We start from the raw sequence: 25752 nt of genomic DNA, 5'->3' as shown, positions 1-25752 counted from the left end.
TTAATCCTGCATTTGACAATTAGTAGAACCTCTAGAAATCCTGGACTTGCAAATGTTGAAGTCATGAAGTTTCACCTGACATTAGAGATTTAGTCATGGTAGCCAATTACTCTCGTCAATGTAAAAGGCATTCCACATGCCTTTTTGTTTCCAGCAAAAGCACTGGAAACATTCTTATGCTTCTAAATTCTTGAATGTGTGGATAAGATTGTTTGGTCAAATCCATTTCCATTATATGCATCTTACTAAATATTCATCCCTTCCAAGAATACAAATACAGTATGTTTGCTATTTTAAAAACTGCATTACATTTTACTCCAAACATGTGAGATGGGCTTATTTATATCTATATCTTAAATATTGACACATATGAATAAGAAAATGGCATTTTCATTTGGGAATTGAATTGACAATGGGAAGTTTAGGTTGGCTGTCTCAGTAGGTCACATGGAAGAACCCAGCCAAGTCTATCAGCCATATTTGGCCTAGTTTCCTACATATGTTTGCCAGATGCAAAAACCAACTTGTTGCTCTAAGGCCCAAAAACCTAGAGCAACTTGTGCTACTTAATCCAATGGGTGTCTTTCTTTTTGCTTAGAGTTTACATAGGTCAATTTGTCCCAGTAGAGCATAAATAGAATGAGGCCTCCCTTTGCCTTTCACAACATACAGAGACTTTTATAGAATGCTCTTGTCAAGTATTTTTGGCAACACAACTGCAAAAAAAAAAAAAAACCCACACACAATCCTACAAATATGAGATTTATGGTGAAGAAATAGGTATGAATGTTTGGACAATTGAGTTGAATAAACACATTCTTTTATTGAGGGGTCTCCATGTCTTGTGGAAATTGTTGCTTAGGACACCACGAAAATGTTTATATTCACATGAAATTCGTCCCTTGTGTCATGTTTTTCAGAAATTTTGACAAACCAATCCCACAGTCTAAGGTCATACATCTGTAGCTGATTCAGACCTGAAAATGAATAGAGATGTCAAAGCACTGAGCATATTGGATGTTCACAGATGAATAAGCAAGATGGCAGAAATAGTTTTCTAGGTCTTTTTTTTTTCTTTGCCTTTGCATGTTTTTGGTAATTCTTCAACTTGCAATTGTCATAGAATATGTTGTCATATTTATTTTTGCTTGTGCTTAGCATAAATATATATATAAACATATAACATATATATATATATAAACATGTATCTATATGTTTCCATAGTTCTATCATTGCATCATAATATGTAATTATGTGGGGATATATAAATGCTCCCCCTGTACAATAGAGGAAAAATGGGTCTGGTATTTCCCTTATGGAAGTATCTCTAGACTATTTTATGTTTGGGGGATAATTGTACTTTTTAAAATTAAAAGGAACAGTTTTAAATAATGCATCAGCCTATTAATTACATGTTTGTTTGTTTATTTAAAATATGTTATTTATTCATTTGACAGAGCGCACAACCTCGGGGAGAGACCATGAAGTAGGGAGCCTGATGCAGGGCTCAATTGGAGGATCCTAAGATTATGACCTGAGTTGAAGGCAGATACCTAACCAACTGAGCCACCCAGGTGCCCCAGAAAATGTTTTAATGAAGTTTACCAAATTTTATTTTTTAGTGCTGTGTGTGGGTGTGTCTGTGTGTGTGTGTGTGTGTGTGTGTATGTGTATGTGTTTGGGCAGCTGCTGTAGGTCCCGAGAGGAAGCATTTGTAGTCTCCTGAGGCTGTTGAGATGTAAAATGACCAGGGATAGGTGGATAGAAAGTGAACATGAGTGGTTCTCATGACTTTCATGTTGCTACATACTCTACATTTCTGTCTTTCCCTTTGTGATTAAGATTTATTGGGAGAGAATGGGGTCTGGGTGGCTCTATTGGTTAGATATTTGACTCTTTGTTTTGGCTTAGGTCATGATCTCAAGGTCATGAGATTGATCCCTTTGTTTCTCCCTCTGCTTCCCCACTTGTGCATGGTCTCGCAAATTAAAAAAAAATTATTGACATGGGAATTTTGCACTAAGTTAATTTCTCACATCCCAATGTATAATAAATCTTCTACCTGTAGAATTACTGTAAAATTCTAGTTACCATTTGAAGCATGAAAAAAATGGACTTGGAAACCCTAAGAGTACTATGATACTTAAAATCATATAGTGCTAAACTTGCCTAGTTGTATTATAGTTACATTTGTCTGTCTTGTCTACTGTATTTTGGTTTAATTAAGAGCAGGGGCAATTTTTATTTTTAATTTAATTTTTAATTATTTTTAAGGATTTTATTTATTTATTCATGAGAGACACAGAGAGAGGCAGAGAGAGAGGCAGAGGGATGAGAAGCAGGTTCCATGAAAGGAGCCCGATGTGGAACTTGATCCCAGTATTCTGGGATTATGCCCTGAGCCAAAGACAGATGCTCAACCACTGAGCCACCCAGGTGTCCCTATTTTTTAATTTTTTAAACTTTCTTTTTGGTTGTTGTAAAACTAATCAGATTGTGAAGTCTTTTTTTAGCTTGTGTATATTGACACACGTTACATTAGTTTCAGGTGTAAAACATAGGGATTCAACGACTCTATTCTTTATACTGCCTCACCACAAGTGTAGCTCCATCTGTCACCATACAATGCCACTACAATACCATTAACTATATTCAATCTGCTGTAACTTTTATCCTTGTGACTTATTCTATAACTGGCAGCCTATATTTACCACTCCCCTTTTATCCCTTTTGCCCATAGTTTGGCTCCCTCCTTTTCCCCTCTGGCAGCCATTAGTTCTCTGTTTATAGGTCTTGTCCTGCTTTTTGTTTATTCGATGTTTAGATTCCAAATACAAGTGAAGTCAGCGTCTTATTCTTTATTATGGCTGCATGATATCCCATTTTGTGTGTGCGTATGCAGACATACATATCACAACTCCCTTATCCTTTCATCTATTGATGGGCATATAGGTTGCTTCCATATCTTGGCTACTGTAAATAATGCTGCAATGAACATAGGGATGCAAATGTCTTTTTGAATTAGTTTTTGTTTTGTTTGGGTAAATACCAAGTAGTATAACTACTGGATCATATTGTTATTCCATTAATATTTTGAGTAACCTCCATACTGTTTTCCAAAGTGGCTGTGCTAATTTACATTCTCAGGTGGGTTCCTTTTTCTACACATCCAACAAGTATTGGTGAGCAACACTTGTTATTTCTTGTTTTTTTTTTTTAATTATTATTTTTTTAATTTTAACCATTCTAACAGGTATGAGGTGGTATCTCTTTGTGATTTGATTTGTATTTTTGTGATGATGAGGCATGTTGAGCATCTTTCCATGTGTTTATTGGCCACCTGTATGTCTTGTTTAGAAAAATTTCTATTTAGGTCCTCTGCCTATCTTTTAATTAGATTGCTTGGTTTTTGTTTTGTTTATTTTGGCATTATATAAGTTCTTTATCACAATTTAGATTTTTGATCCCTAGTGTAGTGTTTGTTATATTAGGAAATATTCAACAAATGCTAGTTGAATGAGTACGTTAATAACTTACCTGAATTTCTCTTGCAATCTTCACCAAAGTCATTTATTTTTCTTTTTTTTTGGGTAAGTAGCAGAGATTTCTGTTCATATTTTCCCTTCTGGAGTTGACTGACATTGCCAAGGGACTTTTATATTAGTAGTAAATAGAATGCTGGAGTTACAGTACAAATAACCTGCGTTTAAATTCTGTCATCATTGTGTCATTACATGCTGTGCCTACCTGGAAAAATTATTTATCTTCTCTGAACCCTCATGTCTTCATCTCTAAAATGGGTTAATAACAGCTACTGTATATGGTTGTCATTTCAGTTACCTTTATTCAAGAAGCCCTTGAAATCCCTTATATTCTTAAATGGCTTAGCTCTTTGAATAAGAATAAAATTTTGAAATATTTAATGATAGTTTGAAACCGTTTGCTGTAAATCTTGTTGCTGTGCACCTGCCTCAGTCATGGAATCAATGGCCTTTCTTGCTTCAGGAGCATGGCAGATGCAGTAAAAATTGTGGAACAAATGTGTCATTGTGCACTTGCTAGAAGAGTTCTTATATAAGCTAGGATTTGTTGAAAATGCTAACGCTTCCATTTACATATTGAGAAGAAAGTCTGAAGGTCTGAGACTCCAGCTTATAAAAGTGAGATGGAACCACACAGAAAGGGAAGGCCCCCTGCAGTGAGGCAACAAGATGTTTGATGAGATTTTTGGGGTTGGGAGCTGGGACAAGGTGACTTAAAAAGACAAGAAGGTTGAGGAAGGGCTCCCCCACCCCACCTCACCCCACCCCGGGCCTGTGCAGTAGAGCAGAAAGTGTCATCTTCCAAAGAGGCCACTCTATTCACCTCTTCTCCAGGTAACTGATGTCTTAGAATTGGCCCAGATTTTCTGCTGGGGCAGAGATGGTTAACTGAGCTTATAAGTCAGCAATAGCACCAATTATAGGTTCACAGAGCAAGCGGAATCTGTGACAGAGTGTGCAGTGTGCCCCTTTCCACCTGCGATCCCCACAGTGGACATAGCCAAGTCTGTAAGGTAAGGAGTAGGAGCCAAGATGGAGTGTCTGGTCAACTGGGGGATATGGCTAGAAACCCATGGAGAGAGCCACCTCAGACACTTCAGAAACAGATACAGCCAGCGAAGGTAGAGATTTAAACCCAAAGACTGAGCCACAGTAGCTCTGCCCTTCTCAGGACGGAGCAGCCCGCCCAGAAGGGTAATAAACAGAGTAGACACCCCACTCTGCCACCACAATCTTGCTTACTTAAACTTCTTCTTGAGGAGATGCCAATGTTTCAGGAGAAGAGGCAAGAAGAGATAAAAAGCCCAGAAACCCTAAAAATGTCCTCCAAAAGACTATTTTCTGAGGAACCTGAGTAATACCAAATGAATAAGCTTCAAGGTTCTGTTTTGTTTTGCTCATTTTGCCACCGAGTGGGAATGGACTTCTGAGCAAGATGAGGTCAGTTATGTGATGGGAAAACATTTTATTTACAAAATTGGTTTTTATACATCTGTGTCATAATGAATAAATTTCAAATTAACTATACTAGTCTGCCTTCCTCTTTGTTTATAACTTACATATGTATCATGGTCTCATTTATAATTTATGTCTTTGTAATATTTGGTAATGTAGGGAATGCTTTCCCATACACTTTCTCATCTGTTTCTCACCATAACACAGTGAGGTAATGTCAGTATTATTATGTTTCTGTTCATGTGAAGAAATTGAGGATTTGTCCCAGAGCAGGTAGCTGAGGACGGAGAAAAGAAGCAAGGCATCTGATAGTTCAGAGCTTCTTTCTATGCTGAGGAGTCCCCACAAATGTTACTCCACTGGCCTTCATTTTGTTTCTCTCTGGAATCCTAGTCTCTGCAATGGTATGATTATTTGTTAGGGTCTCTTACACACTTTTTCACTTCTTTAAAGAAATATTACTGCAGAGCTTAATCAGGATGTATTTGAAATGAAAATATTCTCTTGTTACCAGTATGCAACTCATTCTTTTGATTTGGTTGTGTTAGTCAAGATTTCACTAGAATAGCCTGTCTATGTGATAGGCTATGACTACATCTTGGCAAAACAAAACAACAGCCTATGGAAACCTCATCCTGATCATTTCTTATCCTAGGAGAAATGCAGAGAACAATGAAAGTGAGTCAATATTTTATAAATTCAAGGTCAATATTTTATGTCAATGTCAATAGTGTATGAGCTCCAAAGGATTTGTGTCACTATTAAATTAGAAATGATCCACTCTTATTTGATGTATAGTAGATTTAGCCATATAATGGACAGAATCAAACAGAATACAAAGGACAGGGAGCAAACATATTTTGTAAGATAATTGGAAACCTCTTATGAGCTTCAATACAAAGTAATAGAGACCATTGTGTGTCTTTGGCTATTCATTCATCTTTAGCATCAGTGAATTTATGGCTTATATTCTTGCCTTGACCTAGAACCCTGAAGTGCTGCATGTCTTTGCCTTGCTTTAGCAGGTCCACTTCAGGAACATGAATTGGTGTTACATGTCTATAGCCCAGATCTTAGATAGATGGGTGCTATTAAAATTGGGAGGGAGACTTTAAGTTGATGTTCAAGGATTTTCGGCTTGTATTTATGTTTGCATCTTGTATGTCAACCTTTCACTATAAACTTTTTATTCTCAATATTTAGTCCATTAGAATTTGTTGATCTGTAGTTCATGATGGTAGAAATAGATCTATAGGGCTTTCTTCAATGATATTTGTCCTTGCTAATGTATTTTGTACCTAGCCAGGTTTGTGGAAACTCCAGTTTGTGAGTTTCTCTGAGATCTACATATCAAAGAATGTTTTTCTCCTTGCTTAGGAGTTTTTTATTTTCCATCAGATTTCAGTGGGCCATGTAGAACCTTCTCCAATCATACAAGTTACACTTTTGCAATTTCTTTTAGAATGTTAAGAGAGTGTGTTCGTCCTTTTTATATGATTTTTGTTTTCAAAGTCAGATCAGGGTTTTATTAGAGTATTGTAAATTCACATCTTAAGTTCCTTTGAAATTCTTTTTATATTCATATTTTAGAGTCTTTTTTTTAAATTTTTTTTTATTATTTATTTATGAGAGTCATACAGAGAGAGAGAGAGAGAGAGAGAGGCAGAGACATAGTAGAGGGAGAAGCAGGCTCCATGCACCGGGAGCCTGATGTGGGATTCGATCCCGGGTCTCCAGGATCGCGCCCTGGGCCAAAGGCAGGCGCCAAACCGCTGCGCCACCCAGGGATCCCCATATTTTAGAGTCTTTAAGTAGAATTTTCCAACCCATCTCTACTCATTATCACTGACTAAAGAAAGTGAGATTAGGAAACCCATGTTTTTGGGCCTGTGATGCTGAGACTCTTTGTTATACACTGTATATCCATTATTGTCCAATCTGGTGGGCAATGTATTTAAAGACACTCAGGTTAAACAAATCTCCTTATCCATCCCTTTACAAAAATGACAACACAGCACATAGATGATTTGGGATGACTTTTTGTGGAGGATGCCTGGGTGGCTCAGTTGGTTGAGCCTTTGACTTTTGATTTCAGCTCAGGTCATGACTTTAGACTCTGCACTTAGTGGGGAGTCAGCTTGAAATTCTTTCTTTCTCTCCTTCTGCCCTTATGCTCACTCGCTCTCAAATTAATAGATAAATCTTTTTTAAAAAATAAAATGACTTGGGATCCCTGGGTGGCGCAGCGGTTTGGCGCCTGCCTTTGGCCCAGGGCGCGATCCTGGAGACCCGGGATCGAATCCCACGTCGGGCTCCCGGTGCATGGAGCCTGCTTCTCCCTCCGCCTGTGTCTCTGCCTCTCTCTCTCTCTCTGTGACTATCATAAATAAAATAAAAAAAAAAAAAAAAAAAAGAATTTAAAATGACTTGTTAGGCTATTTTGGGCTAGATTGGGAGGACATTTCTGATAATAAGCTCCTTTAATGATCGAAATGTTTTATACTACTAACTCAATTTCCTTCATATCTACAGCTCCTTTTTCTACTATAATGTCTCCATTGTGCAACATGTAAATGAAAAATATCCCTACCTGTTTTTAAAACATTGAGAAGATCCTCCATTTGTTTTATATAGATTTATTGTGTAGTCAATCCAGGACTGAAGGTTTGGATGGCAGCTGGTTCCACAATGTGCAAGAGGCATTAAAGCATTGGGAAAGACAACACAATGGGACACAGAGTAATACTGTGCTTATGACCAACTATTTTTGCCATTATTGTTCGATGAGCATCTCTTTTTCTTTTTTATCTGTTATGTATTTTACTTGCAATTATTTTTTCTCTTTGGTTCTTCCATTTCTGCTTAGCCCTCTTAGTTTATCTTTTCTGTCCTCCTTTTTTTTTTTTTTTTAATAAGAATGGTACTAACTGGAAAGTATATAAATAGCTTTGAGCTATTCAAATAGGGTAGGATAGAGAATTTGCCAGGCCTCAAATATTTCCGCATCTGGATCTAGAACATAGCACTTATTGATAAGAGTTCTCTAAGTCATGTCTATTAGCAAATATTGTGTACACATTTCAGCACATTTTGGCAAAAGCCATGTCCTCTGATGAGGAAGTGACTGTCCTCTTCTTGTGTCATTTCCCAGCCCTTAAGTCTTGTTTATACCAAACTTCTTTGTTAAAAATTCGACATAAAGGTCTTTGATACTCTTGAGCCCATCCCTGACTCACTATTAGCCGACACTTTGTGTCTGGCTGGCAATTTTTCCAGAGTGGTAAGGTCAGCCTCTTTCAGTATTACACAACCTTCCTCATTCCTTGTGCGTCAGTGAGAATCAAATGACTCTTAGCAGTGAAAAACAAAATCTTGGAGTAGGGTAGAAAGATGACCAGTCTCTGAACAAAGCAAACCAATGTTCAGACCAGGAGGATTTTTCTTGCTCATTTTGCGTCTTACTGGTTTTCAATGAAACAGCTTTCTCTTGCTAAAGTACCTTTTAAAATTTGTCTTTCCTCTAGGTAATCAGCATCTATAATTTGTGGTTTCTCTCCTTAATTGAGTTTTGGAACACTTGATAGTAACTCAGGGTCGGCATAGTATAGTGAAAAGGTTACTGAGTCAGCAGACCTTCCCTCCAGGTGCCCATTAAAAGGTTCCCTAACTTCTCCTACTCTCTGATCTCATCTGTACAATGGAAATAATCGTATCTACCTCACAGTTCATGCATAATTTAATGTGTATAAAATAACTTTGTCAATTGCAAAAACCTATTCAAATGAAATAGGCTACTACGCTTTTAAGGGCCGGCAGGGTTTGCTATTATCATTTCAGGGGAGGTCAGAGTCTTGGAACCCTCTAGAAATTGTAGCATAATGTTGTTGGAGGGGTGATTTGATAAATATTGGCTTCAACTAGTGGGATTTTTAGTAGCTCAATTGCTGCATTTTTCTTATTACCTTGCCTCTGTGAGGCTATCAGGCTATATTGGAAAATCTTCTTCTCTTAACCATGAAATTAAAAATGGAAGTGGGCTTGAGTCCTCTGATACTCTTTCAGTGACTTGTGAGCAATATAGTTTGAGTAATGTTATCCTTCCAAGTATTTTAACTCCGTCCCCATCCTCTTTCCTCAGTTCTTTCTTCATTGCTTGGAAAGAAACAATGGGGAATTTCCTTCTACTCTTCCAACCTGTTTTTTTATGGACATACACATTTGTTTTTTTTAAGGAGCCTGTGTTTAATTCAGAGAAGATGTACTCTCTATTTTAAACCTAGTGGTAAAAAAAAAAAAATAAACCTGGTGGTGGGGCACCTGGGTGGCTTAGTGGTTGAGTGTCCACCTTTGGCTCAGGACATGATCCCAGAGGTCTTAGGATCAAGTCCCACATCGGTGTCCCCACAGGGAGCCTACTTCTTCCTCTGCCTATGTCTCTGCCTCTCTGTGTCTCTCAGGAATAAATAAACAAAATCTTAAAAAGAGCAAAATAAACCTAGTGGTAGATACACCAATTAAGAACATAGAAGTAAAGTTGAACTTTGAAGCCACCATGATAGTTGGGCTCCTGAGTCTTCCTCACAATAGTTCTTCATTATAAGCTCCTTTGGCAAATATGAAATTGTCCCCTTGGGAAGCTTTGCCTTGCCAAATCTTCATCTGTAGTTCTGAACTGACTCCAAGCCAGATGGTTACCTGAAAACAACACACATTCTCTCTTATCTAATCCCTTAACGTCAAGGATTCAGTTGGTGAGCATTGCAACAGCCAGAAACTGTTTGGGGAAGAGTACCTTTTTCAAAATTACAGTTGTTAAGGAATAATGCCATATGGGCTCAAGGGGTGGCAAAGATGCTGAGTGGCTTCTTTTTCATTAAGATGGAAATATTTATATGAGCAGCAATAATAACAGTATATTTTAGAGTCTGTGTGGTATGAAATTGAGCACTGATGCAATTAGATAATATTGACAGCTCTATTGTAATTATGTAAATAACACCGAGTTCAGCTTCCCTGTATCGTGTGTTTCCATGCACACATGCAAGAAGAGGGCTAGGCAGTGAGTAAATACCGGGCAGGAATGCTCAGCTATTTATTTACCTGACACAGTAGCCTGAAGCTTCTATTCCCCTGAGTTATTTTTTCATCTAAATTAAGCAATTCCAGTGGGTTGCACAGAAGGGACATACGGGTATGTGTTTATTTGTAGCAATGCTTGGTGATAAAACATCCGCAAAAGAACCCTGCCAACCCAGCAGGTCCATTTTGAGTTTTTCCACTTCAGAGCTGCATGTTTGGATCCCACTTGACTGATACCAAAGCCTTTTTCTTTTTTTCCCCCGTTACCTTTTGAACAGATCATTTTAAATTGTTCTCCACAGAGATGTTTTCTATGTCTAGCCACCTATCAATCTTTCCATCTCAATGCAGAAGTATTTGATTAGTGTATTTAAAGTAATAAAGATGTCAACAGTAGTGTCACCTTGATTGATGCTAATTATAAGTCTTTAATGGTTCCTCTGCTTTGGCCACTATCCTTGCAAGTTGTGATTTTTATGGTTAAAATAGTGCCCTGCTGTCCAAAGGCTTAATCATAAATTCTGATCTATCTTTCTCTAATGATTCTGCATGCAGTGGTATAATCCCAGTAACATACATTATCTTTGTTCGTTAAAAGCAAGCAGTGACTTTCATAGGGGTGATTAATGCATTTATAAGGAGTTTGAAGAATCCTTGTTGGGATCACAGCAGAGGTTATGATGATTATGCTTGCTGGGCATTAGAATTAGCAGCAATGGTACATAGGCTGCCAGAAAGCACTAGAAGATTTTCCCATAGTCCCTGTTCAGCACATTAGTGCTGTGAATGAGACTCTAGCTGCAGCAGGAAGAAGACGTGGGTGTTGCAACCTTAAGATGCTATCAGACAGAGTGTGGTTGTCACACCAGTGAAACTAAAAGCAAGTGAAATTATCTGAGGGTTTCCCTTCTTTAGAACAAGCAGTCTTGTTAAACAGGTTTGGGGTCACTCAATTTGAAATATCTGTTGATTAAGATGTCTTTTTCAGTGGGGTTTTTCAGGCTGAATTTTTAAAGTGCTAAGCAATGTTTAGTCTCCTTTCTCTCAAGCCCACAGATAGTTTTAAATAAGAGAAAATGAGCCCAGTCCTATATACGTTTACAAGACATTCCAGATATGGGTTACTTGCTTATAGAAATCTATATATGTCATATGATGTCAGATATGCCATAAATGCCCATATATGTCACACGATGATACTTCTGAAATGCCCTATCTTATGGAAGAGAAGCTGCATGTAAATTAAAAAAATGCTTTACTATTTTATAAGAGCAATTTATACTCAACATCCATTACAACACATAGCTCCTTACATATAATAGATATTTTAAATAGTGTTTTAATGCCATTAAAGAAGGTACCAGAAACTGTAAGGAGAGTTGCTTTTGAACTAACATTAGTATTTGCCTGTTTTCTCCTGTTTGATTTTACCGTATTCTATGCTTATAAATTAAGATAGATGGAACTTTATTTCACTTTATCCCCAAACGTGAGAAGTATTCATACCTCTCTGCTTTCTGCTAATTTTATATTCAGCTCCAGTGATTATCCTGCTGTAATATTCTCTACCAGCTCTAACCTCTAAAACTGTTCCTTAACTTCTAGTAGGGAGAAAATAATTTTAAAATTTTAAAAATTGAAAAAAAAATTTTGAATTGTACTCATTTTCAAAAAAGGAAATGTCAAATTGCATTATAGGAAGATAATTATTCCTCCAGTGGTACTAGCTTAGGGATAGAAACCATAGACCTCAGAGGCCAAACTTGAGAGAGTAGTCTTCTTATCAAAACATGCATTTAACATTTCTAGAGGTGGCTATAGTTATAGTTTGGGATGATAATAAGATCTACCCAATATATTTCTTGGGCTAGACTTTGGAAAATATATGCCAAGCTGCATCATGTTTTTTAGAAGGACCCTCAATTTGCAAGCAGTGTACTGGAGAATGTTTAACATCTACTTTGGGGTTTTTACGATGATGACTCACTGTGAAGTCTTTTTATCTTGCCATTAATATAGTTTAGGGTGGTTGAAACGTACATCTCTTTACCAGAGTGATAATATGGAAAACATACACACGGTCTAATCTCTTTACAGGGGACCTTTGCTTCTGGAGCTTTGGACACTGCAAATATGGGTAGACAGAAAGTGGTGTTAGACAGCATGGGATGGACGAGGAAGTCCAGAGTTAACTGAATGAGAGAGAATGACTGACCAGGAAGAAGCCTGGCCTGGGAGCTTTTGAAATACGAAAGCTGACCTTCATGGTGGTGAAGCCCCTGTGAGGTCAGTAGATGCCTTGATCTGTCCACTCACTTCCATGATGGTAGCACCCCACTTACTCTGAGTAGTGATTTTCATCAGAATAACCAGAGAGAGACCCCTCTTGACACCAAGAATGGGTGGGAGCCAAGGAGATCTTGGCCCTAGAATTTCACTGTGTGTGACTCTGCAAAGAGAAATGCAGACTGTTTGATCAGTGGAAGTGTTAGCTGCTTTGCTTGGTCCCTCACTATGTGATTATTTCCTTCTGTAGTTTTGATAAATTAACATTGCCTCACGTACTCAACAGGAATATTTTTTTAAGTTGTTTTTTTTTTTTAAGCCCCAGGGCTCCTGTTTAAAAATGCAGGTTAATTCTCAGAGGCTTTCAAAAGCATTTCTGCATCATGCTACTAATTAAGATAAGGTTATCATTTTAAGTTATACCAGGAATGCAATTAGAGCTTCTAGTGAGAACTGTAGCAATCAATTTTATACAAATTATTCAGACCTAGTAAAGTAGAATACAGTTTTAATAGGACAAGTGAACATACTGTGATTTATTAGATATAATGTGAATTCAAATGACACCTGAACACAGCATCTGTAACCCATCATGCGCCCAAGTCACTGAGAATCCAGTTCAACAGCCTTTTATCAGAAGGGATTTAATAATATGCCTTCCATTCCCTGTTGTTCACTGGCCGTGATTTTGGATTTGAGAGGGATTTTTGTTTTCAAATTTGAATGGATTTTGACGTGAGAAAGTCATTCGTGGAATACAAAGTGCAGATTACCTGGTCCTCTCCTTTATCTAGATTGCTGCGTGCTGCACAGAAGTTGGCTTGGTCCTGCTCGCTTGCTTTTTTCCTCTTTTGTGTGGTCTGCAGAGCTAGGTGACCAACTGACAGTATAATTACCCAATTTTTCTGTGTTGTCCCTCTCTGTTGAAGAATATTGGATGTTGGATAAGAACACTGCATGTCTTATCTGCCAGCTGTCAGTGATGACTTATTCATTAAGTGGATACCTGTTTTCTAAGGATGTACAAGGATGGCGGCGTTGGGTAGCTCCTGAGAAGGTTGTGTATCTCCTAAGATCACTGCAGGTCATCCAGCGCTCTGTGCGAGGGCATATAAATAAATAACAGGCTTTCAGGGCTTTCTTTTCTTGGACACCTTGAAAATCTTTGGAGCACCTTTTACGTTTCCCTGCTTAGTAGCTTTTATTCTCATTTGACATGTCAGCTGTTCTACATTGTATTATGTGCCTAGACTCCTCAAATTGTCATCATTTGTTCTATGTGTACTTAACGAGCTTCCATTGTGTGCTGTGGGTCATTCTTGGTATCTGGCATGTGGTGGTGGGTGAGGGGTCATGTACTAGTCTCTGTGACACAAGCCTGCCTTTCTCATCTCCACCATCAACCGCACGTGATGCCCTCTCGTGCAGGTGACCTTTCCTTATAATTGACCGAGAAATGGCATCTGGGACACTTGTCTCCATGTTCTCTCCTCTGTATCCACTGCTGTCTACCGACCAAAGGTGTTTCTTCTGCTTGTTCTACTTGACGGAAAATGTCTGCTTTCCTCCATAAAATGACCTGATTAATTTTAAGAAGATACTGAATCCATTTTCTTCCTCCCTCCTCTGTCTCCATCTTTCTCCTTCTCTTCAACTGAAAACATATGCTCAAGATTTGCCCCTACCCTATGCATACACAATAAATAACCATCTGTTGTCTTACCTCTGCTACGCCTTCCCACTTCCGGGCTGCCGGTCTTCAAAAGCGTGTCTGCGTAGATTCTGAGTCGTCTTTCTCATCTTGCTGCAACTGTCTGGCTTCTGGAGCAGCAAATCTACAGACCAGTGAGCACCAATGGCTTATGATTGATTCTCATCCCACGTAACCTCCTAATAACATTTGGTATTGCTGCCTGTTTCCTACTTCTGGAAATTTGCAACCTTCTTGAAGCCATGACATCATTCTTTCCTGGCTTCCCATCTAACTGTCTGATTGATCATTTCTTTGACTGAACTGTCCTCCTTTGCCAGTCATTTTAGTGACAGTTGCTGTCAGGGTTTTTGCCTTGCTTTTCTTTTCTTACTCTGTTTGGAGAGTCTTAAAAGTAGAGTCTTCAGAAGTGAGAGCTGCGAATGCCCCAAGATCATATTCTACATCTAAAGTATGGATTTGGGTATTTGCATCTTTCTGAGAGGAGAATTCCTAGCTTTTATGCGATTCTCAAGGGTGCCAAAGCCTTAACAAATGGTTAAAAGCTTACTTCTTGAATGATTGCATTACCTTCTGTGGCATCCCACTCCAAACCACCCTGTTTCTCCGTTTGTCTCAGGCGGTGGCCCCGCTCTAGACTTAGATTCTTAAATGGTCCTGGTGCATCTTCTCCTACCATGTTCAATTATACACCAGTTTCTCTCAATTGTGACTCACAGCTATAATTAGTCTATCACAATTTTGTTCTAATTAGATTCTCTGTCACCTATGTCTCATCACCCTGGTCCTGGGCAGGATTTCCAGAAATATCTTTTGATATATCCTAAAATAAAAAGCATGCTCTTACCACTCTTCTTCACTTAATTTTCCATGGCACATTCCTTTCCTCTCCCCATACGGGTTAAATTCTGTCACTTGGATGATGAAACCCACCAGTGGAATCTCCCTTACTTTTAAGAGCCCTTTGAACATTTTGCAATTCCCCAGATATGTCACGGTGCTGTTTTCTCTCCCCGAAACAATAAGCCCCACTCTGGTCTACATGGCTGATTTCTATTTCTCGTTCCAGATCCATCTCAGCTGTTGCACTGTCAATGAAGTCTTCCCTGGCCTCAAGTACATTTAGGCTAGACTTCCCCTTTGTCTTGAACTCTATTGTTGCATTGACCCTTCTGTATCTTAACTTTTTTTTTTTTTAATTCCTCTCCTCAATAACATGAGATGCCAGGGTGTTGGAAGCCTGTCATCTTATCTGAGCACCTGCCATGCCCAGCACAGCGCTTCAAGACCAACTTTCCGACAGACCGCCAGCTCTCAACTTCAACTGGGCATGAAGGTATAAAAAGACACTATGTTTGGTTCAATTGCTGGATTAAGTAAACACATCATTCTCAGTTGAATTCCTTTTTGGGAGAGATTCCAATTTTTGTGATTTGAAATAGGTATTATCTCTGAATTTCACAGCATGATGCATTCTGCACAAATGTTCATCATATGTAATATATATTGTAATGCATATTATAATGCCTGTTATACACTAGGCAAGACACTTGGATCTATTTTGTGAAACAAAATGAAGCACATATAAGCACAAAATATATTTTCTCTGATATGCCTTTTTTTAAGATTTTATTTATTCACGAGATACACACAAAGAAGCAGAGACATAGGCAGTAGGAGAAGACAGCTCCCTGCTGGGAGCTTGATGCAGGACTCATCCCAGGACCCCAGGATAATGACCTGAGCCAGAAGGAGACACTCAACCATTGAACCACTCAGGCATCTCCTCTGATATGCCTTTTCTTTAATTTTTAAAAGATTTTATTTATTTATTCATGAGAGACACACGGAGAGAGGCAGAGACATAGGCAGAGGGAGAAGCAGGCTTGCTGCTGGGAGCTTGATGTGGGACTTGATCCCAGGACCCCAGGATCATGCCCTGAGCCAAAGGCAGAGGTTCAACCACTAAGCCACCCAGGCATCCCTGATGTGCCTTTTATAAAAGTAAATTTTGAGTAGAGTGAGCAGCTTTGCCTTAGCTGATGTATAACTTCATGAAGTTTGCAATGGGAATTTGGAATTTTGAAACTTTATAGCAATTTTGCATACTGTACGGGCCAAGACCTCCTCCTTTCCCCTTTCCTGGGTTCTAGCCTCCTTGGCAATCCTCAGATCAAAGTGATTGACATCACTCTGTGTCTTGAATTTTACAGTGCCATGCTTTAATAAAAATGATGGATTTTTTTTGGCCCTCTTTTCTGAGATTTGTTAGGCAATTTAATATGATGTGTCCTAGGGAAATATATTTTTAATCCTATTACTATCTCAGTAACATTTTTTGCTAATGAGAAAACTGGATCACATGGAGGCTAAATGACTATCCGTGATTTCTTTTTCTGTCCCAGAGTGTTGCAAGTCATTAAAAGTCATAAAAATTTATTCTAAAAAAATTGTACTGCTTCATAATCTATATTAATCTATTAATCCTTTATCTTCAGTCTACCTGGTAAATAGTTTCTAGATACCCTGAAACTGGCAAAGTCCTAGTATTTTGTTACCCTCTGACCTACCAAGCTCTGATTTCTGTTTTATTTTGTTCTCTGTATCTACATAGGAAAAATAAATAATAGAGACTTTTAACCAGATTTTTATGAAAATTCTAAAAACGAAAGATGAAAATATGAATAGAAAGTTAATTTTCTGATCTTTTCCAGTTAGAGTCTCATTCTAAAGGTTTTTAAAATAGGAAGGGAGCAGTGGGATCCCCATGTGGCTCAGCAGTTTAGCGCCTGCCTTCAGTCCAGGGCGTGATCCTGGAGTCCCAGGATCGAGTCCCACATCAGGCTCCCTGCATGGAGCCTGCTTCTCCCTCTGCCTGTGTCTCTGCCTATGTCTGTCTATCTGTCTGTCTGTCTGTCTCTCTCCATCTCTCTCAAATAAATAGAGAAAATCTTTAAAAAAATAGGAAGGGAGCTATTTCTTTCGTTGTGGTAGGTAGATTAATTGCATGGTGTGTATTCTGGGTTTTTGTTACCTTTCCTGAATACTTAAGACTTTCTTTCCCTTCCAGATAGTTTAATATTTGGGCTCAAACAGAATTTAAATCTCAGCCACTCTCTCTTTCTGGCATCTTTGCTCATACTTCTTTTCATCCTGCAATGAGTCCAGTTATAAAACATCCAAATCCAAAATTCTGTCTTTGTACTTTGTCACCAACTGCTCAAACTTGTCATGAGTCTATTCTTTACTGTCTGAAACTGATTCATGTTGGTTTGGCTACCTCGTATGTATTTTCTTTTGTAGAAGAATGGAACCCAGGTTTATGAATGCTCTAAGGCCAGAAGCTAGATTTTTCTTTTTTTTTCCTGGAAGGATTTTTGAAGGCTTGAACCACTGTTTCATGGAGTATGTTTGAGCATAGGGATGTCTCAAGATGTCTGACCATGTCCTTAAAAGTTCTGCATCTCCTAGGTTATTAAGTATCACATGTTAATAATTTCAAGTATGTTTTATGATCATAAATCCTCTCTGTTCCAAAGGCTTCCTGGCACATATGACAAGTTGTGAGCATCAACTGATGAGAATACTTCTTTTAACATTGCTTTATTACAAGACAGATTGATCCAGGCACTCTTGCTACTCTCTTAGATAATCAGGCATATGCTCTGGTTGCAGACAACCACTCTTTCTATTTAACTCAGACTCTTGTTTCTGGCATTTGGGAATATCTGAGGTTTCTGCTCACAGATATCTCATCACCTTCAATATCTTACCTTTTCTGCCTTCTTGATGCTGTTAATGAGATTATAGGAAGAGTCAGCCACCTGTTAGCTGCATTCCAGAACAGACCCGACCTGATATATATAAACACACACACACACACACACACACACACACACACACACACACACACACACCTGTATCAGTTATCCATTTTTCCCTCTGTCAAGTTCTGGTATAGTACTAGCAGATTGAAGCTCGTTGCTCTAAGGTAATATCTGTGCAAGAGTATTTTCTTTTCGATCTTGATTCCTATAAATACAAAGGTGCTACTGCCTAGTCTCACATTAGTTCTTTGATGATATTTAAATAATGTATTTAATACATGGCATGATGAGAAAGTATACCCTAACAACTCAGACACAAGATTGTTAAGAGTTAAATTGAATAAGTCTCTGCAAAATAGATGTGATTTATTATGACTAAGTGCTGACTGAAAATTTTCTATAAATACAGGACTCAAGAGATTAAAAAGCACATAGATTCTAATCAAGAATCAAGGTGGTCCCTGGGAAAAATCTAAGAGGCAGGACTGGAAAACAGTTATAATTTGCTAATCAGAAACAATCAGCGTATTGCATCCTGTTTTAAGAAAGGCTGTATAAATATAACCAGGTTATATTTATGTGACTAAGAAAGTTGAGAAAAGTATCAAAGGTAAATTTATTGATGCCCATTAAAGCATAGTCTGGTGGAAAGGAATTCCCAAATAAAAGACTTGAACATTACCGGAAAAACTATTGCTAAATTGAGCATCTATTATGTGCCAGCTATGTGTTTAAAACTTTACACTGTCCTCCTGAATCTTCAAAATTACTTTTGAACTACTCTTACATTTTGAAGTATCTACATTTTACAGTTCAGGAAAATAAAACTTAGGTAGATTCAGCAATTCCCTCTAATAATTTGGTTATTACCAAGCAATTCATTTAGAGAGCTGGGATTTGAACCCAGATACAAGGGTTCCAAAGCCCACTGAGTCACCAACTGTGCGGTATAACTTTGTTGTCAGAAAACTATTTCCCACCAATAAAAGAAATTCTTTGTTTTAAGATTTTATTTTTTAATTTGAGTTGAGGGTGAGAAGCAGGCTCCATGCTGAGCAGGGAGCCCAATACAGGGCTCAATCCCAGGACCCCACGATCATGACCTAAGCCAAAGGTACATGCTTAACAGACTGAGCCACCCAGGCACCCCTAAAAGAAACTTCTTAAGAGCTTCTAAGAAATCATATAACACCTGCAGTCATGTAGCCATCAAGACAATCAAGTTGTAGAAGATTTTCTCATTCCCCCAAATCCTTCCTGCCGCTTTAGGAATAATTTCTATGCCCACCCAAGCCTCTGGAAGCTTCTGGTCTATTTTATGGTCCTACTCACACTTTTTTTTCTTTCTTTTTAAAAATTAATTAATTTAAGTGAATTAAATTTCAATTATTATATAGTGTATTATTAGTTTCAGAGGTAGAGTTTAGTGATTCATCAGTTGCATGTAACACCCAGTGTTTATTACATCGCATGCCCTCCTTAATGTCCATCACCCATTTACCCCACACCCCACACCCCTTCCCCTCCAGCAACCCTTAGTTTGGTTCCTATAATTGAGAGTCTCTTATGGTTTGTCTCCTCTGATTTTGTCTTGTTTTATTTTTCCATCCCATAGGGGACTATGGTCCTGTTTTGTTTCTTAAATTCCACATATGAGTGAGATCATACGATAATTTTCTTTCTCTTACTGACTTAATCTACTTAACATAATGCCCTCTAGTTCCATCCACATCATTGCAAATGGCAAGGCTTCATTTTTTTTTGATGGCTGAGTAGTATTCCATTGTGTATATGTACACCACATCTTCTTTATCCGTTTATCTGTTGATGGGCATCTGCACTCTTTCCATAGTTTGGCTATTGTGGACATAGTTGCTATAAACATTGGGGTGCAGATGCTCCTTTGGATCACTACATTTGTATCTTTGGGGTAAACACCTAGTAAATTGCTGGGGTATAGGGAAGGCTCTATTTTCAACTTTCTGAGGAACTTCCATACTGTTTTCCAGAAAGGCTGCACAAACTTGCATTCCCTCTTCTCCATATCCTCGCCAAAATCTATCTTCTCCTGACTTGTTAATTTTGGCCATTCTGACTGGTGTAAGGTGGTATCTCATTGTAGTTTTGATTTGTATTTCCCTGATGCTCAGTGACGTGGAGCATTTTTTCATGTGTCGGTCATTTGTAGGTCATCTTTGGAGAAATGTCTGTACATTTCTTCTGCCCATTTCTTAATCAGATTATTTGTTTCCACTCACATTTTTATGTGGGGTTCACCAACATGTGGGTATACCTTGTCTAGGATGAAAATAGACATCAGTCAGATTGACAACATCTGGTTGAATGGACTCTTGTGCATCCCATTGTAAATTGATTGACATTCTGTTTAGAATTTGGTTTTCTACAGTGTGGCTTAGGGTAGAATTCATTGACATGCTAAATATACAACACATGTATATGTTTGAAAATACTTCTTTGATGAGATAAAATGGCACATGTGTACATTTCTGTATTTGTGGGAGAGTTGTATATGAGTCTGGATTTAAAAATATAACTAAAGATCCCTGGCTGGTTCAGTCAATAAAGCATGTGACTTTTGATTTTGGGAGTTCATACCCCATGTTAGGGTATAGAGATTACTTAAAAATCACAAACACAAACAGACATTGCCCCACCCCTCAAAACCTAGGACTTTAAAAAAAAAAAACAAAAATGTAGTAAAAATAGAAGGTCAGGATGCCTGGAACACTTGAACATCTTCTTTCTATATGATGAAAAAAAAATTATGATTTTCTTTGAGTATAGTTGGTAAACAGGGTTACACTAGTTTCAAGTTTATAATTTAGTCATTTGACAACTTTATATGTTTGGCTATGTTCATCACAAGAATAGCTACCATCTGTCCTGTTACATCACTCATAGGTATTGTTAACTGCATTCCTTACACTCTGCTTTTTATTTCCATGACTTACTCATTCCATAATGGGAGACCTATACCCCCTCCCCCTTCACTCACCTTGCCCAACTCTCTGGAGTTGGCCAGAGAACACAAGCCATCAGTTTGTTCTCTGTATTTATAGTTCTGATTCTGCTTTGTGTTTGTTTATTAATTTGTTTCTAGGTCCCACTTATGAGTAGAATCATAACTGACAACTCACATTTATGTTGGTGAAAATACTGTAATGGCACCTGGAAGCAGAATGACATTGAAACGAAAATCCCCAGTCCTGTGCCTCAGAGGGCTGTTTCTTTCAATAAAGTGTTTTGAACACACTTCATTCCTTTAACAATGGTTTATTGACCACCTTTACCAGGCTAGAAACTGGGTGAAGAGATGCAGTATTGGGCACAGGGTAGAATGTTCTCTAAAGAGCAGCATGTGTGGGGTATCTGAAGCCAGAAAAATGTGATGTATTGAGTAAGGAAAGGAAGTAGTGAGAGCCTGAGGAAGATGAGAGCAAAGTAGCAGAGCCTGGATCTGTTACTAGATTCTATGACATTCTGTGAAGAGTATAGTATCCTTTCACTGTCTCACTCTACTTGAATGTACGTGAATGGATGTGTTTTGCATCTGACCCATCCTGAGTACAGAGGAAGCTCACACTGTCCATGTACCCCTTTTCTCACATGTATAGTCAACTATTCCCTCTCAATTGAATCCTTCCCATTGACTTCAAAGCTTACTGTTGGTCTAGTTTTACATACCAACAACCCACCCTTTCTTGAGTCTGTATCCTCCTACAGGTCTGCCTTCTTTTCTTCTTTATGGCCAGAGTTAGCAGAAAACATAGCTCTGTCTTCATGTCCTTGCCTCCCCCTGCCTCTCTCATGTACTCTTTCCATAGTTTGGCTATTGTGGCTCTCATGTAGTTCTACCTTCATCCTTCTGACAAAATAGCTTTTCCTAAGTTTATAGTGACTTTTTCTTGTCAATTCTATGGTCGCCTTCTTAACTCTTTTTTTTTTTTTAAGATTTATTTATTTTAGAGAGAAGGTAAAAGTGTGGAGGAGGGTCAGTAGGAGAATGAAAGGGAGAATAGAATCCTCAGCAGACTCCCCCCTGAGTACAGAGTCCGATGCAGGGGCTCAATCTCGATCTTGAGATCATGACCTGAGCTGAAATTAAGAGTTGGCTGTTTATCTGACTGTGTCACCCGGGTGCCTCTGAGTCGACTTTTAAGAGCATGGTAAGAAGTCCTCATTTTGTACAGTAACTCCTCTTAGCTTCTAGGGCAGTCCATGTCCACTATTATTCAAATTAACATTTTCGGCTTCCTCTGCCATTAATTAGTTTTAAAATAATTTTACCCTCAAAATTTCTCTCCTTTTCTACCCCGTACTGCCTCCAAAATGTGTTGCATCCCCTTCTTGGCTTATTATGAGAGGTTGCTTAGCATGACAGGGGGCAGGAGTATCTGGGGTTATTTCCCAATCACTTGACTTAGGCAAATGGCTTTAACTGTCTTAACAGTTTCATGATATGTTAAATAATATCATTATAATATCTGCCTCATGTAGTTGTGGTAAAGATCAGATTAATTCATTTATATAAAGTGCTTAATAGTAGATGCCCCTTGAATTCATAGCTTTAATTATAATATTTGAATAAAACCTAAATTTATGTACTCTACTTATGTATTTATTTGTTTATAAATATCTCTACTTTCAGCTCTAAAGATGCATCAGACTCAATGTATCCAAAATCATCTACTGTTTCCTGCCTTGATGAGTAGGTCAACCATCTTTTGTTTACAAGCCAGAAAATTAGATCCATCTCCCATGTCCTCTCTTTTATTTGTCCAATTTATCACCAATCCCTTTCAGTCTGACCAACCAAATTTCTGTTAAAAGCTTCTCTTTTTTCAGTATTTCCACTGCTACCATCCCAGGTAGAGATACCACCATCTGTCATCTTGAGTACTATAAAAAGAGGTCTCCATGTTTTTACTCCATCTACTCGTTACCTCCAGTAAATTCTCCACCCTGTTGGAAGAATTATAACTTAAGAAGGCTGCCCCAATGATCTCCTTTTTGCTTCAATCCTTTCCATAGCTTCCTGTTTCTCTTGGGATGTTCTTTACATGGTCTATCAGTCCCAAACCGTGAGACCTCCTGAGTCTCTCTCCCATCCTTTCTGTTCCTTGTGCTCCATTCACAGCCATCCATTTACAGCTCCTTACATATACTTGGCTCACCCCCCACCAGAGACTTTTGCCCATGTACTTTCTCATGCCAGAAAGCTCTTTCCACTCTTGCCCCATTTTGTAATAAATTTTTCAGCGCAAACAACACTTCTTCAGGAAAGCCTTTTCTGACCTTCTATTCTACTTCAGGTAACTATGTAATGAGCTTTCATAAATTAATATTATTTTATTTCAGAGTATGTGCCCCAATTTTTATTATAGTTTAAAGTTGGAGTGTTCCTAAGACCACCTTTAGTCCCAAGGATTCGTCCTAAACACTAAAGACTCACAAGGCTCAAGAAAGCTGGTATACTCATGGTTATGGTTTATTACAGTGAACGGACACAGGTTAAAATCCACAAAGGAAAAAGATGTAGAGGTGGAATCCATGAGAGACTAGGTGGAAGCTTCCAGTTGTCCTCTCCCAGTTGGAGACATGTACAATTCCTTATTCTGTCAGCAATTTATTGTTCTTTCAATAACATAAGGCATGTGTTGCCAGCTGGTGAAACTCACTTGACTTTGGTGTGCAATTTTTACTGGGGGGTCAATTATACAGGCAGGCGGTACCTTATCTTCTCAGTCTGCAGCTCCCCCAGAGGTCAGATTCATTCAGTGTGTTCCAACACTTCAAGCTTTACAAAAATAGGTGCTCATTCACTATAAACCCTGTGGTTAATATAAGCTATCTGGTATTGCCCATGGCCTCAGGTGTACAGCGACATAACTGGTAAGTTACTCCAAGGAGTCAGAGGTCATGTTTCAGTTGTCAAGCCAAGGATCACTCCTAACAATTTGGGAAATGTACAGGGTTTGAGAGCCAAGGCCTGCTGCATTACCCTTTCGTGTACATTTCCATAGTGCTATTATTATTTCCCAGCAGAGGATGAGACCAAAATTGATAACTGTTTTTACCCAGCATTGGGCACTACTTTTTAATGGTTCTTGACCAATAGCAGGCGCTCTGTCACTGTTGGTTGAATGAATGAAATCTATTTATTGTCTTGATTTCCTTCCCTTCTATACTTGTTCTATGAATTTCTGCTCCACTGCTTTTGCATATTTTTTATTATGGAGTTTTGCCATGCATTTTAGGCCCGAAGTTACTTAGTGGTAATGAATGACACGTAGTAAGTATCTTAAAATATTTATTATACTTTTCTAACTCCCATTACATTTTTAAACCTTCTTGTATATTTTACACAATTTTTAAAAGGCCAATGTTTTTCACATTTATAAATATATGGTGAAATAAATACAGTCAATATATTGAGTTGTGTGGTACTTATATCACTAAAGTTATTTCTAAGTATAGACTCAGCATTTGTCTGACAAATTTCAATAACCAAGCCATGCTTAACTTTGAAGACACTGACTATGTAATGAATTTTATTTCAGCTATATCAGAAATAAAGTGAGACAAAAAGTGTGTATCCTTTTTTCTCTGTAAACAGAATAGTGGAAATGTCTTCCTGCAAATCCTCAGCATCTTATTCTTGATGGTGTTTATGACCTCCAAATAGTTGACTCTACCTACACTCTTTCTCTGGCCAGGAGACAAAAAGTGGCAGGCCTGTTTTTGCAAATGAACTTGAATAAATCTCTTTCTAAAATTTTTTGTTTGTGGTAGTGTTGGTTTATCACTCAAGGTATAAAATAAGTATCCATGAATCTATATTAATCTGAAAAATGATTGAATAAATAAGTGGGAGAGAAGAGAGAATTATCCCCTGCAGAAGAAATCCAAATAATGTATGTTGATATTCTACTCAGAAAAAGCTGGGGAGTAACTCCTTACTCCTTGGTTTGGGCTGTACATAGTGACTTCCTTCCTTTGGAAAAGCACAGTATGGAAAGTGGGTGAGGTTGTGGAGGTGAGTAGCTCGATGATAGAGAAATGTGCCAAACACTACCATGGCCAGATGTTGAAGGTGCATAGCCACAGTTCAGGGTATGTTGATGGTATGTAGCCTTTTTTTTTTAAATTAAGATTTTATTTATTTATTTATTCATGAGCTACACAGAGAGCAGAGACATAGGCAGAGGATAGAAACAGGCTCCCTCTAGGGAGCCTGATGGGACACTGGATCCCAGGATCCTGGGATCATGCCCTGAGCCAAAGGCAGATGCTCAACCATTGAGCCATCCAGGTACCCCGATGGTATGTAGTCTTAATGTAATGTGGTGAGGATGGCAATGACACTTCACCTCTGTGGTTTTCCTCCTCAAAACCCATAACCCCAAATAGATCATAAGGAAAGGGCCAGATCAACCAAAACGTAAGGGCTATTGTAATACCTGAGCAATACTCAAAATCATAAAAAAGGAGGCAAGTCTGAGAAGCACATAACCCACAGGCACCTAAGGACACATGACAAATATAATGAGGTGTCCTATTTGGGATACTAGAACAAAAAGAATATTATGTGAAAATGATGGAAATTAATTAATGATAGGGAAGCCTGGGACTAATATGGTATTCTGTTCTATCTTTTTCATTTTTAATATATCCAAAACTATTCTAAAATTTTTAAAAATTTTAAATTTTGATCCGTGTTAAAGTCTTTCAGTTTAATCTCAGTGCCATCTTAATGAAATTTGCTTATTATCAGTTTTATTTGTGTTTGATCAAGAATTACCTCCAGTTGATTGTAGTTCAGATTTTTTTT

The 25752-nt window shown here is 38.2% G+C and overlaps 1 protein-coding gene across 3 annotated transcripts in view; it reads left to right on the top strand.

Annotated features, from left to right (window-relative positions):
• Positions 1-25752, top strand: part of LOC121500689 — a 414421-nt gene that overhangs the window by 372355 nt on the left and 16314 nt on the right. Inside the window, exon 7 of one of the 3 annotated variants that reach the window (XM_041772632.1) lies at positions 15302-15409. The exons of 1 other annotated variant lie outside the window; for it this stretch is intronic. In XM_041772632.1, the coding sequence (XP_041628566.1) occupies positions 15302-15409 (108 nt within the window). Of the gene's footprint in view, positions 1-15294; positions 15738-25752 lie in introns of those variants that run through there. One more of the 3 variants, XM_041772633.1, reaches the window with a different exon arrangement.

This window comes from Vulpes lagopus, chromosome 10 (genome assembly GCF_018345385.1).
Source record: "Vulpes lagopus strain Blue_001 chromosome 10, ASM1834538v1, whole genome shotgun sequence".
Taxonomy (NCBI): Eukaryota; Metazoa; Chordata; class Mammalia; order Carnivora; family Canidae; genus Vulpes; species Vulpes lagopus.
Note: the sequence above shows the minus strand (reverse complement) of the source record. Positions and strands in the feature narration are given on the sequence as shown.